This window comes from Erythrolamprus reginae, chromosome 11, assembly GCF_031021105.1.
Source record: "Erythrolamprus reginae isolate rEryReg1 chromosome 11, rEryReg1.hap1, whole genome shotgun sequence".
NCBI classification, from domain to species: Eukaryota; Metazoa; Chordata; class Lepidosauria; order Squamata; family Dipsadidae; genus Erythrolamprus; species Erythrolamprus reginae.
In genome coordinates, this window is record NC_091960.1 from 29796694 (window position 1) to 29816681 (window position 19988).

Sequence of the window (19988 nt, forward strand, 5' to 3'; positions counted from 1 at the left end):
TGGCATAGTAGTAGTAGCAAGAATCCAGATGAATGCAGTAAGTTTGTTTAAATATAAGGAAACGTTTTTTAAAGATAAGATCTATGCAACAGTGGAAAAGCTTACTCATGGAGGTTATGAGATCTCCCATCTTTGAAAGTTTTAAGAGGCCCCTCATTAGTTTAACCGATTGCTTATATATTGTAAAGGGTTGGATTAGATGCTCTTTGTGATCTTCTCCACTGTCATGGTTCTGATTCTGGTAATAGGCATGTGCAGAATTGGGCTTTTTGTACTTGTATGATATTTGTGATATGCGTTGGGTTAGATGGGTAATGCAATACTATAGAAATATCGGATCAGAGCCTGGAAACTCCAACTGGATCTCTCCAAAGTGAGTTCAGGAACCAAGTGTTTCCAGAGTAATTGCGTCTCTTGATTCTGAATGAAATTTCATTCCTTTGTTTGAGAAGATGGTTCATGCTCCTGCTTAAGCAACAAGTGGCAGCCCTGACTAGAAGTTTTGTGCAGTTAACATCTTGTAGATTAGTCTGGCCACTCCTGGATCGGGAGACTGCTTACATTCATGCCTAAATTGCCTCCCACTTGGATTATTATAATGAAGTCTGCAGAGTCCTGCAGCATTTGCCCAACTCCAGTAACCTAGGCGGTGATGAGTATACTGTATCTCAATATTCTTGGGTGATCTCATTATGTGACGAGCTGCACTGATTGCTGATTGGCTTTTGGATGTAACTCATGCTAATTGTCACTTTCAGGATTCTGAACTCCTTTCCGCCTCAGTTATTTCCCTGTCTGATCAGGTTAAATAGAGTAGGTTCTATCTCAGACAGGGCCTTGGCATTTTTGATCACTACTTCCATACTCTGGAATTCTGCTCCTTTTTAGAAGGTGGTTACAACTGGTTATTCTATCAATTTTATGCTATTATTGATGATGTGAATTTGATGGGCATGTTTTGGACATTGCCCATTCAGTACTGTATTTGAAGGTTTAATTTTAGAGGGTTTTTTCCTTGATTTAGTTACCTTTCTGTTTGCTGTTCAAAGCAGACCTTGAATTAATGCTAACACTCAATATTTGATACAGGTAATAATGGTGAATTTATATTTGAAATATCCTGTTCAATTTCTAGATACATATTAAGCTTATGAAGCCTTGTTTGTTATGGTACTCTGCTTTTAGAAATATTCTTGATGCTATTTTCTCCAGACTTATAAATATATTATATTTATAGCATTTTCACATGAATTTATTTTAGTGATTTATCAATTTAATAATCTGCACCAATTTAGGTTATAAAAATAAACTTTTGATACTTTTTGAAATCAGGAGTGGTACAGTATTATAACATTATATCAGTTTTTGCATTCAGGTGGTGGTTATATTTTGTCTTTGCCAATCATTGCTTATAAGGCACTTTTGTAAAAAGCGTAGCTCTGTAAACAAAGTAAAACAAAAGTATTTTTAAAAAATAAAATAAAGCACCTTTGGGATTGGGAACTTTCTTTGATTTTCTATTTAAAATTTCATTTTAGAGTTGGGACTTCTATCCTTGAAGCCCACGTGCTGAGAATCTGATGTTGGGCTCGGCTTTGTGGCTGAAAACGGCAAAGCAGCCCATGAGAACTACCATCCATAGCCACAAGAGATCCAATAGAAGTCAGCATCTTTTCTTTCAAGTCTGGCAGCAAGAAAGAGGACAGGAGGTGGACATTGTGGAATCTGAAAACAGAACTGAAAGGTAAATGGAACCACATAAATTGTATCCCTGGAAAAGAAGGGTTCCTTTATATATTGTTTTTTCTTTGGAAGATTTATTCCTTGTGTAGGAAATAATGAAGTTAAGGAATCTGCCTTTTCCCTGGAACACCCATCCCCTTTCAAGTTTGGCAGGCCTCTATTTTCCTAGCCTTTTAAAAATCATTCAAGACCTGATTTTTCCAGGTTTTCCAACAGCTGAGATAGGGTGAGATGGCTAAGAGGATTTATTGAGTATGTTGGAAACTTAACTTTGGTGCCAAGTTTTTAATGCCTGTGGTTATAATAGATATATGCATTCTTTATTGAGGTTGTTTTAATTGTTGAGTGGGAGCTACCCAGAGTTGAATAGATGGGTGTATATCTAAATATTTAAAATAAATAAATTGAGCCAAAATTTATGGTTTATTTTATATCTTAAAATCCAGTAAGGAGTTAAATACTAACGTGTCTTTTAACAGCTTGTTAAAATATCTGATTGGCTGTTCCTTTAGGTTGTATTCTACATGGAAAATTGCAATATAAATTTGAGGAAACTTGAGTTCTAGTCTCAATGTTAGGCACAAAAGCCAGCCAGATAACGTAACAAATATTTAAATCAGCTGGTTTATTATAGTGAAGGTGCACCTTTACCGAAATGGGAAAAGGTTGGTAATATTAAAAAAAAATCAAACCTGATGGAATGTTGTTTCAAAGATTGTTTTTTCAGAAAAGCTCCCTTACGTGTCCTGTTTTCTAATCTGTTATGCTTTATTTAATAGACCATGATTGGAAAAAAATTCATAATTTACTAGGGTATATGAAACAAGCCAGTGTACTATGAAATTCAATTTCATAGCAATCCTAAACCTCCAGAGGTATTTGTGTTGAATAAATTATGCTATTATACAAAATATTGTTGAAACCACTTTTAAGCAAAATTTTGCTTATAGTCAATATGGTAACTCAGAACCCAGTCTGTATGGAACCAGGATAATTTGAAGACTTAATTTGATTCTTGCCTTTGCAATATGAATATACTCTGGCATTGCCATTGTTGTTGTTTTTTTACAAAATATTATGGTTACATCATGTGCCATATTTTCTTAGGTTTTCCCTGACATGTTTTGTCTTTTCTTGACTCTTCCCAATCCCTGGATAGGTGACATTTAACTTGAAGATGGGAGGTGGAGAAAGATTCAGTGTTCCCTCTGTCCAGTCCAGAAATGCTACCAAGAGCCATCAACAACTGAATAATAGAAAAAAGAGTAAAGATCAGAATTCCCATATGAAGAAAATTCACAAGAAAGAGAGAGGACATGGCTGCAACCCATCATCTGTAGCATGGCAGGCCATGCACAATGAAGGAAAAACCACAGTGCATTTCCCAACCAACCAAACTTGGAATCCAGCTTTATCCCACTCACTTTTCATGCCTCAAACCAACCAAAACTATGCTGGAGCAAAATTCAGTGAGCCGCCATCCCCAAGTGTTCTTCCTAAACCACCAAGCCACTGGGTAACTGTTTCATTTAACCCTGCTGATAAAGAAATCATGACTTTTCAACTTAAGACCTTGCTCAAAGTACAGGCTTAAGTTCCATAGAAAACGACACTTCCTAGTTTCAGTTTTCAGTGTGAATCCCATTTTGGAGTCCAGAATTCAAACAAAAGCACACCATGCAGAACTAAGTCACCATGTTGGAAAGTAGATGGAATCGTGTATGATGGTGAAGGGCCACTCCTTGGAAGTATTCATAATTAAATAGTTCGCTTTTGGGTGTTATTGTGCACTGTATCCACTTTTATGTCCTGCAGATGCATCGTTAAAATAATTCGATAGCCTAGACAAAATCTATCATTGTTCTCTATACAAATTGTATTGATAGTTCATTCTCAGAAAAGTGTGCTTGACAGTATGTCTTTTGGGATGCAATAATACAAGCCAAACAAATTTCTAACCACTAGCAATGTATTTGTAAAATGTAATTATTCCCTATACTATGAAATTCTGTAAGTATTCAAAATGAGATGTTTTTGAGCTCTTATCCCAAATGGTTCTAAAAATCAACTTAATTTCTTTAAATAACTTATTTTTCTATCACTGAACTGATAGGTTGGGCAAACAAATATCCATTCAAAGGCTTGGGACTTGAAATCCAAAATTTGGATTTGAAATGCCAACCTATATAAATCCTTGTTTAATTGCATGCCAATTATTTTCATTATTAATCTATAATTCTTATACAATCCTTACAATAATTGAAAGGTGATACTCAAAAATGTGCCAACTTGAATGTTTGTAATAACTGGTACTGCCAAAAGCTTTTAGTATCTTTTTCTCTTCAGTGAATTTCATCTTTTTTGATATACATTCTGTATGTTTTGCTGAAACTGAACTACTAAGGCCAGTGTATAATAGGGTAATCTATTATGTGAAATTGTTTGAAGAATTTGACAATTGTAAAAACATCTTTTACTGAGGAAAGGAAGAGCCATGTAAATAAATGTAAAACTTGTAGCATATGTAAATTTATTGTGGGCTTTCCTGCCAAAAAAAACTATTTTAGTACAAAACTGCTGAATGTAAACAAGTCCATGTTAAATACATGGCATGATTTTTATTAAAAAAAATGCTAAAAAAAACCCTTTGAAAGCACATATCTATGCTATTGCACTTGAATATCAGTGAAAGAATGTGCTCAGCCTGTGTCTGTTTAGATAAGAATTTAGATTTAACTTGGTAGAAAGTACCATTTTTAAAGTTAAAAGCGTCTTTTTGACGTTAAGGGCGCAGTTGTTTAATGAAGAGAAAAATCTTAATTCAGTAAATGCACTCTTTAGATTTCAGTCCTAATACTTTGTTGGAAAACTCCATCCAAGTGTGTTTAGGACTGGGCTTGCAAGATTGCATTTCAGTGAAACCTCAATTCCAGCATATTAGAACTGTTGAGAACAGTTGTAATGTACACTGATGGTTGCTTTCATTTTGGATATATAAAGTACTTTTAGCAGAGAAACAAAGTATTACAAATTCCAGTGTCCAAAATGCCAAAACCCCATCTCGTATTTGTCAAGATATATAATAAAATGTTTTTACAAGTGTTTGTTTTTAAACTATGAATTATATTGTAGCACTTTTCTTAGCTGTTTTATATGCTGCCATTTGTTTAAAAAGTATTTCATTATATACCATTATAATTATTTTTTGACTTGTGTGTCTGAACTCTTCTTAGAAGCAGCAATGTTAGAATTTGGTAGAATTTCAGATGTGTTAGGCACTATGTATCTTGGTAAAAATAGATTATGTAAATAGATTGTGTAAACTTAAAACATTATACATAGCAAAATGTGTAATGTTGCTAAATTTCCAACAATGGTAATGAAATATTTAGTTGCCATGAGGTTTTGTTTTTTATATTGTGAGGGGTATTTGGCTGTACATTGTTGCACATTTTATCTACATATATATTCAAAATGTTTTAGCAACCATCAGAACATTTAAAATATTTCCAAATAAGAGATTGGACAACTTTCTCAAAATATTACCCTTTGTCCCAAATGTATCCCAGACATTTGAAAATCTTTGTATCCCAGATGTAATTTTGATACTAAATTCTATGCTTGATATACTTAAGATATGAATTTGAAACAAATTTTAAATAAAAACCCTTAACCTTTTCTCCCCAACAGTGTGTTGACTTGCAACTTTATTTATAGTATTCTTTTCACATTAAAAAAAAGCATATACAGTATAGTGTTGAGTGGTCCTTGACCAACTCTGGGAATGATAGATTCTGAAGAGGATGAGCCAGGCCCATCTTGGTACCCTGGGCCAGTGGTTTTGCCAGTTGAGTCAGAGTTGAGCGAGAAATAGACCTGGATGAACCTGGAGGACCACCAGAGTTGGCAGATATGCTAATGACAGTAGGTTCTGACTTAGAGGAGGAAGATTATGAGCCTTTCTTGGATAAGACTAAGAAAAAGGCAAGAATACTTTTATGGGAAAAGGAAGTAGTCTGTAGTTTGTTAATTCTAGGGGTTACGCTAGCCAACTGTTTTTTCTCAGTTAAAATCCTTGGAGTAAAAGTATCTTGTCTGCAGTCTGGGAAGCTGTACATGTAAGTCAGTGAAACGACTCTATCTCATAAAGGAAGGCACAAATTAGCTTTCATTTTCGGCAGCAGATCCTTTCACTGAGAAGCTGCCAAGATGACTTCACACACATGAATTTAGCTTGTATAAATGCTGCTTTCTATATAAAAAGTTTGACTTAAAATATCAGTGTGTGGATTCCTTTGTTTTCAATCTGTGTAGGCCCAGGATAGAATATACAATAAACATTAAGGGGCATCTTGTCCATAGTTCTAAAAGACATGAGGTTGAAGAGATAAAAGCAAACGTGCATGAATTCTATTTTTGAACAGCTGCAGATAGCTGGCAAGTAAGCAACTTTCTTGTACAAGCACCACCCAATAGTTTTTTCAGTACAAATCTTTAGATGGAAGATTTTTTTATTTGTAAAGCAGAGGCTTTAACATTGTTCTGTGAATCATGTTAAAAAATATGTGAAGTTGGGTGCAAGGTGGTTATGATTAACCCTATCTAAGCAATGGGAGCAAATTAGTTTTTTGTATATTACTACATTACAGTACACTGGACGTACTGACCAAATAAGCACTGTGTACTGTTTAAAGGTATCTAATTTGATTGGATACATGAATTTTAATTCTGATTTAAACTGATTACAGTATGAAATATATCTGCTGCATAAGAATGACTCATACAAAAAAACCCGGTTAGACAAATAGGTACTAGTTGGCTATATTGTGCTAACTGAATTGAATGAGATGGTTTAAAAAAAATTAAAATATTCATAAAGAATTTTAGTTGTTTTGCAACTTAGATATCTTGTACAAGCACCACCAATAGTTCAACATTCAAAGTCATATGGACTTGTTTTGGATGTCAAAAATTTCATATGGTTAAGAACATGGTATAATTGCAACATCTTGATAGAGGGAAACTTCCATTGGCCTATTATTTCATTTCACATGGATGATTTTTTTCTGAAAAGGCAAATTTAATTAAAAAAACTGCATAAATTAGTGTAAGTTCTCACCTTTTTATTATTGATGAGTTACACAAACCAATAAAGTATTTATATAGCTGCTTCAGGGCTCAATCTCAAAGGCAGAATTTGCTCTGGCATCACAAAATATTTCAGACTTGTCTTTCTCATTGGCTAATGAAGGTCTTAAATAATTACTGCTCCTGCATTGAACAAGCAGCGTTGGTTTTCCCATTTATTAAGTATGAACGTATCCATCCTCAAACAATACTTGTTAAAACTACAGTAGATTAATTTCTGTGTTTCTACTTCTTTTTTTAATTAGTTTGTGTGCTAGATTTACAGCAAGCAAAATATAAGAGGGTCCTCCTAATCAAAACAAAGATATATTAATACCAAGTATTTTTTTAAAAACCCCATATAAAATACTTCTTTTGGAAGCCTCTATAAGAAAGAAAATATAAAGTTTATTTGCACAAGTTTCTTCTGACCAGAGCTGCACAGTAACACAATTTTATACTTTGTTTTAAACTACATTAGGAAGAACTCTTTAAAAAAAGCAAAAAATGATTGCATAGCAGGACATTAACTTTTAGTAATAAACAAAAATTACTATCAAATATACAGATTCTAGAATCACTCCTTCAGCTTATTGAACAGTCTGCATTTTAAAAGGTGTCTACTTCTGAGCAGCTTACTGTATATGAATAGCTAGAGCATAAATCTGAAACTAGCGCTTTACAGAAACGGGTTCATTGGTATTAAATTTTCCTGCTAAACAGAAGTAGAGAGCCTTTCAAGTTTGATGCTGACTTTCATTCTTCCAACAGAAAAGCTACCGGTATGTTCTTAATACAATATTATGGTCTTCCAGGGAATACTTTTGAGATTATACCAGGGCAACTTTCCAGCCTAAACAATATTACCAAAAGCAAAAACTACATATATTGAATAACTAACCTTCCTGATCTGAAGAGAAAGTTACATTGATGTATAAACTCAAGACTGTCACTTCTATTTAGAAATGCTACTAACAAAAACCTGGTACACTAAATAGGTAAGCAAAGTACTTATAAAAACTTTCGTGTTGAGGTTTAGTTTATACATCATGCAATCTGAATGTTAATTTAATACAACAAAATGCTTTATGGAATTCGCTCACTAAACCTCAAAGCCTGCCATATTGCATACATATATTTACCTAACAATTTAACTGAATATTTTATTTTTGGAGGTTAATGTATTGGGACAAAGCACCTGGATCCACAAATCCACAGTAGATCATTTTGAGTAATTTCTGCTTTTTCTGATTTATTCTCAAGACCATCAGTTCAGACGTTATTGGTATTTCAATGTCTTTCAGATGCCCAAAGAGCCAACCATTTTGGCACAAGTGTCCACGACAAGCAAGCCTTTACAACCCTTTTTGAGTCTTGACATTTTTTAGCTTAGTCACTACAGCAAAACTGCTCAATCTGCTGGTTATACAGCAGAAATTAAGCAATAGTGTAAACCGTGATGATCAAGATACCATTGATATTTGAAGCATAAGACCTATTTTTTTTAAATACAAAAATATACATAGAAACACAAGAATCTTAGTAGCTGCCCAAGACGTTTAACAAAGTGGACTCTATTGTGTAAGATTATCTGTATTGTATTTTTAATAGTAATAATTGCCTGCTCCAGGGAGAACTAACAAAATTATTTTAAAGCAATGTTGCAACATCATAACTCAATTGTTTATCTAGATGATACATGCCTAAAAACAAAGTACATTGTTTAGTGGCCACTGGATTTGGGACTAGCCCAGGATCTGGATTTAGATCTAGATCTAGACTGCGATCTTGACTGCGATTTGGATCTAGCTGATTCATTTTTCCTTGATTCTTTTTCAAGTCTTGAGCTGGACTTATAATGTGCCTTAGAATCCATTTTAGAGTTGTCTCTAGATTTAGTGCGAGATGTAGACCTAGACCGTGATTTAGCCTTCATTTCTTTTTTGGCTGGTGACTTAGATCGTGATCTTGAATTGGACTTTGACCTTGAAAAAGATGTGTTACGGTGTTTGAACCTATCAGAAAGAGGAAGATAATACATTTGAATATGTTCAAGCTCATTAGGTGGTGTATTATCTCACATTAAAATGGCTTATTGTTGCAGGCACAGGCTTTTCTGATTTTGAATGTGTTATATAAAAGAATGTTTACCTATCATTATCTGACCGACTTCTGCTACGGCGATGTCTTCCAGCAGGTCTACTGCTAAAAAGGTACATGAGAAAAAGTAAACAGTGGCATATACCTTTAGAATTACTCACACCCCCAACTAAAGATTCTTCAGTTGCAATATTTCTTTTTTCTTCAGGGATGCACTATTTCTCATAGTTCATGCAAGGTATAACAACTTCCATGCATGTTACTGCTAAGGTGACTTGGAATCTAGGTGTCAGACAGTCAATGAGTTTCCTCTTCATTACAGGTCAGCATAGGTCAAGGTACAACACTTACTTTCTAGGACTATAAGATCTGCGATAGTTGTAATCAAAAGAACGGCTTCTTGACCGCCTTTCATAACTGCGACTTCTTGAACGGCGGTATCTGTCATAATCATCATAACGAGATGAGCTGTACACATTTCTTCCTTCCTTAGCTTTCATTTGGTTTGGTGCTGTAGGGAAAAAATAAACATTTTAAATTAAACATTAATATTTAATACAATACTTCTTTTATTTGACTTCTATAAAGGCTGGATACTGAAAGTCCAACTAGGATTGGCATTGAACACATTTAAGTGGGTATGATCTCCATTTCTTCTCAATTCAAGAAAAGCTCAACAGAAAAATCAACTGAGGGCTTGATTTTTTATATTAGCCCCTTTTCTTATTGATTTGTAACTAACTTGTATTAATGTTTAAGCTTAGTATTTATTACATCCCAATAACTGCACACTGAAGAGTAGAAGCGCTTATCTGTAACTTATTCGGCTCTTCTGTTCTTTTGAAAGTTCCATTAAAAATGGCATGTCTATTTATTCTCTGCATCTATCTCCCTTATCTTTGTCACAAGGTATTTTCAAATCTGTTTTCTCTTGTTACATTATTTATTGCTTTACTTATCTAACCTTTGTTTTATTTTATTTTTTCTTAAAATCATAGTTCTGCATTCTCCTAAAAACCATTCTCAGTCAGATCAAGTATGGATAGTCCTTGTTTAATGCCCTGTTTAGCGGTTGCAGTTATGACAACCCTGAAAAATAACTTTACAATCATTCCTCACTTATAAATGTTGCAACACCCCGTCATGTGATATCTTAACAATCTGTGATTTGCTTAGTGACTGCAGAAAAAATAAGGCTGTACTGCAGTTACGCAGTATCTTGCTTAATGAACATGTTATGTTGCTTACCAAGTTACCAGTCCCAATTATGGCCATTAAACGAGGACTACCTGTATTTTGGTAATCTTAATATTTTGCTTCTTCAATGGCCAGATGTCTACAAAACATCTGCAACAGATCCTAATAAGTTACAACATATATTTAGAGGAATAGTATGTATGAAATTGATTACAAACAATAAGTGCTGAGTTTTAACTATGAATTTCTCAAATCATCTTCTATAGACAATCAAACCGGTGGCCATGATAGATCTGTTTTGCAAATCCTTAGTTATGTGAATTACAATTAAATTGTGCTGAATGAATCTTAATTTCAGATTGAGAATCTGCTCTGAAATTATTATCAATGTGTTCTGTTCCTTGTGCAAACCTTTTCTGGGGGCTTCTTTCTTCTTTGGATGAACTTTTTAACAATCATTATTTGATATTAACTGCAGTAGCAGTTAAGGTAACCTGGTATGATTACATAGGTGAAAAAATGGGGAATGAAAATCTAAATGTGAGTCACATTGGTGGGGAAGAATGTTTCTTCATTTTGTTAAAAAGTAGTTGTCAATTGAAAGCAGACCAAATTCTTTCTTTCCTTCCTATCTATCCATCCATCCATCCAAATTGCCACTACTTTCTACTATGAAGGTTTTGATGACTCCCTAATCTAGTCAAAACCCTGGTGTTTCCTTTTGGTCTCCAATACAAGTAATAATCAAATGAGACATTGTTTTACTTTTTCTAAGACTTATGAAGCTGCCACTATATCCTGTATTCAGACAGCTAGTGATAAAAAAAGTTTGTTAAGTGGGGCAATATTTGTATATAATTTGTACATATCTCAAACCAACTTCCATAGCAGCTGACCGACTTATGTATAAAATTACACTAAACGGATATAAAAAGACTAATAATGCCATGAGGAGAATTTTTCTACTCTTATTGAGTTGTATCTATATTTAACTAGTATTTTCATATTGATTTGGAAAAGTCCATGTAACCCAGCTGACTGCTCATGATAAGCATTCCCATCAATTATTTGTGCCCACCCGATCCCTCATTTTTAATATATATTCTTGTAAATTTTGCAGGTATCATCCATTCTCAGATGTACTGCCTTAAAAATCCAAAGTATGGGTATTGCTCCGCCTTCTTCCTTTTGGTGAGTGAATCCATTGAGCTTTCTGCCACACTTGTCCTGGTTACCTCCCAGTTTTGATTTGGTCTTACATGAAATGTGTGTGTGTGTGGGGGGGGGGGGGGCTGTTGAGCTATTGAAAGGAGATATTCTTTGGATTCACAGAGCAGGAAAAGAGTTTAATGGACATATTAGCAGCCTGATTCAACCTCTTGGGTTTGAAAACAGGCACAGCCTGCCCCTTTAAGAAAAGCAGAGAAAAATGGCAGACTGGAGTTTGAGAAGGAAGCAAGGTTTCTGGGCTAGAAAGACAGGTAATTAAATTGTTTCTGGAGTCAGCTGTACAGCAGGGAAACCAAACAACAGCTAATTAGCACAGAGGCAGCTTTGAAGAGCACTGCAGCCTCATGGCTTGGATTACTTTGCTTGTTTGGTGCTGGAGAGATCCTGGAAGGGTGCTGCCACCCAGGAAGAGCAAGCCAACGCTAGAAGGCACCAGCTGGCTATTGGTCTAATCTAGTAGTGGCTGCAATGAGTTAGCAGGGTATACCGGCCCAACAAATACAGGTGAGATACAGTGGGTTTCCAGGGCACAATAGCTAAAACTTTAATGCTGGCAAGTTGACCTGATGGACAGCCATATCAGCAACAAGAGATTAAAGTTACTCAGCCAGCCGCCATTTCCAGCTCCTTCCTGGAAGAGTTGAAGTTGCCAGGCCTCTCAACAGACATCTTGGTGCCTCCCCAGCAGGGGTCTGGGAAATCCCCAGCACATCCAAGGATGGAGACTACTGCTGCATCAGATAGCCACAAGATGGCTCACATGAGAGGGGGTGGGTGGGTGTTTCAGTACTTCCCCAGATAGAACAAAGAAGTCCTGCAGCTCCAAAGATGGGACAGTAGAGAAATAGCTGCAGAGAGAAGGATTTCTAAAGTTGAGGAGTGGGATGCCCTCAGAAGGAAGAATGCCTTGGGAAGGGAGATTTCAAAGGCTAGAAGACATTAAGAGTGTAGGGATTCAGCAGAGGTATTTATTTATTCATTCAGTTTTTTAATGCCGCCCTTCTCCTTAGACTCAGGGCGGCTTACAACATGTTAGCAATAGGACTTTTTAACAGAGCCAGCCTATGCCCCCCACAATCCAGGTCCTCATTTTATCCACCTCGGAAGGATGGAAGGATGAGTCAACCTTGAGCCGGTGATGAGATTTGAACCGCTGACCTTCAGATCTACAGTCAGCTTCAGTGGCCTGCAGTATAGCACTCTACCTGCTGTCACCCCGGTTCTATAGTTCCCTGGAGCAAAGGAAATCATCTATCCCTTAGGACATTTGGAGACTGTCAGGGATGAGGGTCATTTGAGTCTCCCCAATTAGTTACCAGAGGGAACCAATTTCAAGACAGGATATATATTTATATTTATTAGATTTGTATGCTGCCCTTCTCCCGAAGACAATGTAGCCACAAAGGCTCACACCAACTGTCAAGGGGCACACATTCCAGAGCTCTCAAATGAGAGGGAACAGTTGGGCCTCTGGGTGAAGAAGCATCTTCTCTCCATCAGAGCAGAGCATGTTTCAGGAAAAATGAATGTCCAGGCAGACTGATTAAGCAGGACCACAACTGATCACGTGGAGTAGCGCTTGCATCTGAAACTATTCAAGGAAATAACAGAACAGGAACCCAGTCCTGGACCTGTTCACCAAATCAAACAGCTAGCTACTGAGATTTTACTCCAGGTTCGTAAATCTGGTAGCAGAGGAAACCAAAGCACTCTGAACCCTGTGGCCAAAAGGAGTCCTGTACATCTTGCCCTCTTCCAGTAATCCTGAAGATAATCAGGAAGGGGTTGGAGAAGGGGGAAGTATTATTTGTAGCTCCCCCCTGGCCCAGGAGGCTGTGGTTTGCAGATCTGGTCAATCTGTTGATAACCAGACTGTGGAGGACCTTTCAAGAGAAGATATGCTTCAGCCAGGGGGCTCTGGTGCATTGCAGCGCTAGCTTCAGTGTTGTCATGCAGGGATCTAGACTCCCTTGCGCATCTTCATTAAGGGAGCAACCAATTTGAAACCACTGGTAGTACACAGGTACCCCCCACCCACCCCCAGGCATCTATCCAAGGTCCTGCAGACAATCTCCCTAAACCCCTTTGAACCATTGAGGCTAGTCTGCAATACCTTGCATGCAAGGCAGTGTTCCTTGTGACAATTACTTTGGCCAGGTGAATTTTGGAACTGGCAGCCCTTTTCATAAGGGAGGACCTGTGTATATTCCATCCAGATAGGGTAATACTGTGACTGGAGCCTTCATTTTTTACCCAAGATTAATTCCTGTTTCCATAGAGCACAAGAAATCATATTGTCGGAGTTCTGCCCGAGCTCAAAACATGAACTAGAAAGGAAGGGGCAGACCTTGGATGTCAGGAGGGCACTTCACCTTTACATAAAAAGAACAGCTCCTCTGAGAAAAATGGAGTCACTGTTTGTATCATACCAACCTTCTACCCTAGGTAGTAAGAGCACTGCAATGACAAGGCTCCTCCTTAGGACATGCTGGCTTCGATATGTCCCATACTTTGGATTCTCAAGGCAGTACATCGAAGAAAGAGCGTTAGTCTTACCTGATACCCTTCTGCTCAATGTACTGCTGGAGAATACAACCCTACCCTGATGACTGTCTGGTCCAAAGTACAGGAGTGGACATCAAGATCAGAGAACAGCAAGTCATCTGCTCAATCTTCATCAAAATTGGGGGGTAACCAGGACAGCTGTGTCAGAAAGCTCAATGGATTCAGTCCCCAAAAGGAAGAAGGTGGAGCAATACCCATACTTTGGATTCTCCAGTAGTACATTGAAAAGAAGCATATCAGGTAAAACTAACACTCTTTCTAATCAGAATATTACATAATTTTTAACAGATCATTTAACAGTAAATAGCAAACATGACATTTCGATAATTTGTATAGAGGATATAAGTTTATTGTGTATTGTAGCTATGACAGAATAATTCATACAGATCTATGTGTTGTTTCAGTATTACTTTTCTGACAAACTTTACTTAAATATAAATGCAGTACATACTTTTCCGATCTCCTTGAGCAAACTGGATTTCTATTTGGCGGCCACAAATCCATTTCCGGTCCAAATTATGAAGAGCATCTTCAGCATCCCGGACATCTTCAAATGTGCTAGATGTTAAGGTACTTGGGAATTTGAAGTATTTGCAACTATATAAGTAGTAAATTATTATTTTCCCATAATGCCATTACAGCCTTGCAACTAACTTGTCCTCATTTTTTGTATGTTCTACAGCAGTGATGGCGAACCTATGGCATGGGTGCCACAGGTGGCACACAGAGCCATATCTGCTGACACACAAGCTGTTGTCCTAGCTCAACTCCAACATGCATATGTATGTCAGCCAAATGATTTTTGGCTTGCACAGAGGTTCTGAGAGGGCATTTTTGGCTTCTAGAGAGCCTCCGGTGGATGGGGGAGTGTTTTTACCCTCCCCCAAGCCTTTGGAGCCTGAGGAGGGTGAAACAAGAACCTACTGGACCTACCAAAAGTTGGGAAACAGACCGTTTCCAGCCTCTGAGCCACCAGGCGGGGGAAGCTTTTCACCCTCCCAGACATTGAATTATGGGTGTGGGCACTCATGTACACATGACAGCGCATGCGCATGCTCTTTCGGCACCCGAGAGAAAAAAGGTTCACCATCACTGTTCTACAGCATAACAAAGATTGTTGATATCAGTAAAGTTAATTTGCATTTGCCTCAAACTTTTTATTTTTTAAAAAACTGGATTCTTAATGTCATGTTTTATCTACCAATATTTTAAAAATATCTCACTGTTAAGTATATTTCTTAGAGAGCTTTAATATAGTAATAGTGTAGCATTTTCCAGATGAAACTAATACAGGCAAGCTAAATGAAGCTGAATGTCTTTAACTCAAATTGTTTTCAGGTTGGAACAGACAATTGTACCTGTGCTTCTGATTATTAGGGGTGAACAACAAAGTTGGTTATGAAGGGTTTTTTTTAGTAAAGTTTAAAATTATGACTTCAAAACTGAATTATGACAAAGACAGCAAGGAGAACCCAAGTCAAAGAGAATCCTCTGGAATTCAATCCCACTGTCCTGAAGGCAAAGTGATCCAACTCAAAATGATAGGCAGTGTTCTCCTTCTACTAAAATTGCACAATTCTTTCAAGAACTGATTAAAAAAAAGGAATATATTAAAAATAGGCAGTGTTCTCCTTCTACTAAAATTGCACAATTCTTTCAAGAACTGATAAAAAAAGGAATATATTAAAAATAGGCAGTATTCTCCTTCTACTAAAATTGCACAATTCTTTCAAGAACTGGTTAAAGAAAGGAATACATTAAAAATACAGCTATTTGTTATGTTCATGAAATCTTTTTGTAGCTTTTGCAGTTTGTCAGTTCAAAGGAGAACAGGGTCCACCACTTGAATGAGATCATATTGCCAGTCAACCATCTGCCGTTTTTAAATACTATAATAAGCAATTTTGTAACACTTCTGCCATTTTGTAAGTGTCCTGTTCCTCTCAAGAGGTTGTGTTTAAGTTGGATGTTCTTAGCCCAGGGACTGCCTGTATTGATGATTCTCATTTTCATTTAATAAGATAAATCGTTGCAAAATTATATATGATTTTATGACAGACATATGCTGGAAAATTAAACTGTTACATATTACAAGCCCCTAAGTTAGCTTAATTGTCCCTATGTGTCAAATACAAATATCCTGTGCAGCAAAGGTCCCCTTATTACAGATATCCTCATCTCAAATCAGTAATGCTTAGTTGAAATTGTACTTTTCAATTAAATGCACAGACATTATGGTTATTACAGGGCCATAGCTAAACTAAATTAGAATAAAAAGTATTGGTTAACCACTTACACAACCAGCAAGAGGATAGTTCTTATTCTGTAGGATACATCAGGTAAGGCTCCTTTTATCTTGGCTACCAGTCAACTTCATCTTGACCTTTAACTCTTTAAGTGCTTGTCAGAAGGACTTGAGATGCTTGGTCAAAAGTGACAGATGGCTTTATCTTTACACTTTGCAAAACAACCTTTTCCCCCATTTGTAGATAAAGCGAAGCTTTTTCTCCCATTATGGCTTGTCCTTCTTCCAGCTTTTCTTTATATTTTCTTTTCCCAAACTTTCCCTTCTCTTCAAGCCTGATCCTTAAGAGGTCTTTGGCTTGTCTACTTGCCTTAATTCTTGAATTCTACTCTAAAGGTTCTTTCATGCTTTTCTTTGGGGTCGCCATTACTGTACAGCTTTACACTCTGAGGCAACAACAGAGGACAGTAAATTAGGGGACAATAATCAGAGCAAGAATTTTCACCTTATTTTATACAAGTCTGTTCTTGATCAAATATACAATAAAATATCAGTCACATTTTGCTAAGCATTAACAACAAATTTACTAGAAATGCCCAATATGCTGAATTGCAATAATACACTTTGGAGGCGGCAGCAAATGCCATTTCCATACTAAAAGCACAAGTCTAAATATGAGGCCTGTGCTAAAATAATGCAATATATTATTGACTACAGTTTTGACAGTTAAAGTTTTCAAAGTATGAAAATTTGTTAATGCATTAATCTTCTGAGGAATGGAACACATACAACATATTACAAATAACACATAAAAAAGCAGCCTTGTCATTTAGGTTTGTTACCTCATACACAAACTTGATTTCAAACGGCAACACCCTTCTCACCAATCAGTCATCTGAGGAAAGGATATTGAACATAAGCAAATCCTCTTGGACGGCGGGTGTAGAAATCCAAGGGTACATATACATCAACTATTGGACCATATCGACCAAATTCCCGACGTAAGTCTTCAGACCTGCAATGAGACTTAACGTTAATTTAAATACTTATGTGTATAACTACTGATCAACCCATATAGAATTGGGGGACGGGAGGGGACAACAGTCAATCCTAATGACTTTGCTAAGTACATCCCACTTATTTGTTGCAGAGTATGAACCCAGCTGTAAACTTTCCCTTGTCATCTTGAAGTAACTCAATTTTTAATAGAATATAATGTAGCAATACCTAACACAATGTGCCATTCATGCTAAATATTAAGAATGTAACCTTCGGAGAAAATAAATTCAAGCTTGTCAATAGCTACAAAGCCAGAGATATACAAAAGGTCTTATTTATTAACTGGACTTCTATGCTGCCCCTCTCAGAGGACTTGGTTCAGAATAGCTGATTTCAGGTGGTTTGTGATTAAACAGAAACCCACATGACTGGTCTGGAAACATTTGATTGGACTTCCCAACCCCAACTTATTTTGTGCATGGAAATATACAAACTATAAGCTCCTCGTACATACCGTAGGTTGTGCACTGACAATAAACGTTTGAAAAATAAAAATACTGCATGGCTTCATGCACCAACTTTAATTTAAAAAACCTGATCATTTACTTAGATGCAAATTGATAAAGAACATTGGGGAGGAACGTAGCTTTGCCATTTCAATAGATGATTTCAAGTAATTTCATCAATAATGATTTCAAATAATTTCTGAAATTCTTTAGTCTTGGGAAGGGTAAGGAGAGAAAAACTTGAGGAAACATAGAAGACTGAGGGCAGAAAAAGACCTCATGGTCCATCTATAGTCTGCCCTTATACTATTTCCTGTATTTTATCTTAGAATGGATATATGTTTAAATTCAGTTACTGTGGATTTACCAACCACATCTGCTGGAAGTTTGTTCCAAGGATCTACTACTCTTTCAGTAAAATATTTTCTTATGTTGCTTTTGATCTTTCCCCCAACTAACTTCAGATTGTGCCCCTTGTTCTTGTGTTCACTTTCCTATTAAAAACACTTCCTTCCTGAACCTTATTTAACCCTTTAACATATTTAAATATTTCGATCATGTCCCCCTTTTTCCTTCTGTCCTCCAGACTATACAGATTGAGTTCATTAAGTCTCTCCTGATACGTTTTATGCTTAAGACCTTCCATCATTCTACCAGGAAATAATATAACAACATAAATCTCAAAACGCAATGCAAATTTAAAGAAAAAAATGGCAAGTTCGGAATGTGCTAAAATTGGAATATAATATCATTAACGAGGAGCCATTTTAATGAGGTTAAATTCAAATAAAGGAAGCAGTGGATACAGCAAGCATACAGCAGTGTCTTGCGAAAAGGGGGGAAATGGCAAAAAAAAGAATAAAAATACAAAAGGGAAGCTTGGCAGAAAACGCAGGCAAGGGGAAAGAAAAAGGTGTAAAATAAATAAAATACCCTTCCACTCCCAGTCCTCTCTCAAAACCAGAACGGTTTCGTCGTTTTGCTAACCGATTTTACACACCACGACTCGTTTTTTTAAAAAAAGTCTCTTTTGGCGCCAAAAAGAGAAGCTAGCACACAAATGAAAGGAGCCCCAAGTGGCGATCTAACGGGAGACTGCGAAGGACGGCTGAGGAGACCACAAGAGAGGAAAACGACCGAAAAGACTTCTCCAAAAAGGCTTGACGGAGCAAAGGAGCCCCCTCCCGCAAGGACAAAGCCCGGCACGCGGGAAACAACGAGGCAGCCGGGCCTACGGTGGCGCCTCAGGCCTTCCGCGCCTCCCTTTCTTTCCCTCCCCGCCTCCCTTTCGTTCACACACACCTGGTGTCGTCGGCCACGTTTCGCACAAATAACGAAGTGTTGGGCGGCCGCAAGTAGCGAGACATGGTTCTTTCCGGGGGGAGGGAAGGGAAGCGGCCCGCAGGGCGAGAGACGAAGGACGAAGCTAAGAAGAATCCAAACGGGCCCGGCACTGAGGAGAAAGAGACACACACAGAGAGAAAGACAGAACGACTCGGGGTAACCGCCTTGTGGAGAACTCTCGCGAGAGTCGGACCACGCGCGCGCGCTCACAAAACGGCGGGAGGGATGGCGTCTCGCGCTCTCTCCCGCCCCCCAGTCGAGCCAGATGGCGACGCGCCTGCGCGTTAGTCCGCCAACCTTTGTTTTAAAAGGGAGGCAGATCCCGCGTTATTTGCCGCCTGTGAGGCGCGCGGGCGAAGCTGTAGCGGGCCGGGAGTTAGAATGGCTTTGTTGTCACTTTGTACACTACAATGCTCCATCATTTTGTACACTAAAACATTACATTGCTATCACTACCATTAAAATGAGATTTCGTTGCATGCTGCTCCCCAAGGGTCACCGCCTCCAGTGTACACATGACAAATAAATAAAGTGATTCTTCAATGTGTGTGGGGAAGGGGGAGCAAAAAGAAAATGGAAAACCGTTTAAAATCGTCTCTTGGCGGGGGAACGTCCTTGATCATTTGCTTTGTTAGGCTGCGTTTTGGAAAAACGTTTTGTAAAAACGGACCTGTATACTGCACGAGTCAAAAAGAGGGCGGTGAAAATATTGATTGACCCCTCACATCCTGGACATAAACTGCCTCAAAACGTCGTTGCAGAGCACTGCACACCAAGACAACTAGACACAAGAATAGTTTTTTCCCCAAACACCACCACTACTAAACAAATAATTCCCTCAACACTGTCAAACTTTTTACTAAGTCTGCACTTGTACAGTGATACCTCGTCTTACTTGGTTCCGGGACGAGGTTTGTAAGGTGAAAAGTTTG

The 19988-nt window shown here is 37.5% G+C and overlaps 2 protein-coding genes across 3 annotated transcripts; one reads left to right on the plus strand and one right to left on the minus strand.

Moving 5' to 3' along the window:
* Positions 1 to 1655: 1655 nt before the first annotated feature.
* Positions 1656 to 5430, plus strand: PNRC2 (proline rich nuclear receptor coactivator 2). The gene is made up of 2 exons (XM_070764120.1): positions 1656 to 1744; positions 2903 to 5430. The coding sequence occupies exon 2, from the start codon at positions 2921 to 2923 to the stop codon at positions 3335 to 3337; it is 417 nt and encodes a 138-aa protein (XP_070620221.1). The 5' UTR covers positions 1656 to 1744; positions 2903 to 2920; the 3' UTR covers positions 3338 to 5430.
* A 1828-nt stretch (positions 5431 to 7258) lies between these two features.
* On the minus strand, positions 7259 to 19319 carry SRSF10 (serine and arginine rich splicing factor 10). Of its 2 annotated transcripts, none has more exons than XM_070764119.1 (6): positions 19015 to 19319; positions 17118 to 17222; positions 14414 to 14517; positions 9322 to 9481; positions 9022 to 9072; positions 7259 to 8885 (listed from the first exon to the last, which is right to left on the minus strand). In XM_070764119.1, exons 1-6 carry the CDS (start codon positions 19077 to 19079, stop codon positions 8594 to 8596), a joined length of 777 nt encoding a protein of 258 aa, XP_070620220.1. In that variant the 5' UTR covers positions 19080 to 19319; the 3' UTR covers positions 7259 to 8593. The 2 variants fall into 2 exon arrangements, with proteins under 2 accessions (XP_070620220.1, XP_070620219.1); XM_070764118.1 differs by having other exon boundaries at positions 9022 to 9075.
* Between the last annotated feature and the right edge of the window lie 669 nt (positions 19320 to 19988).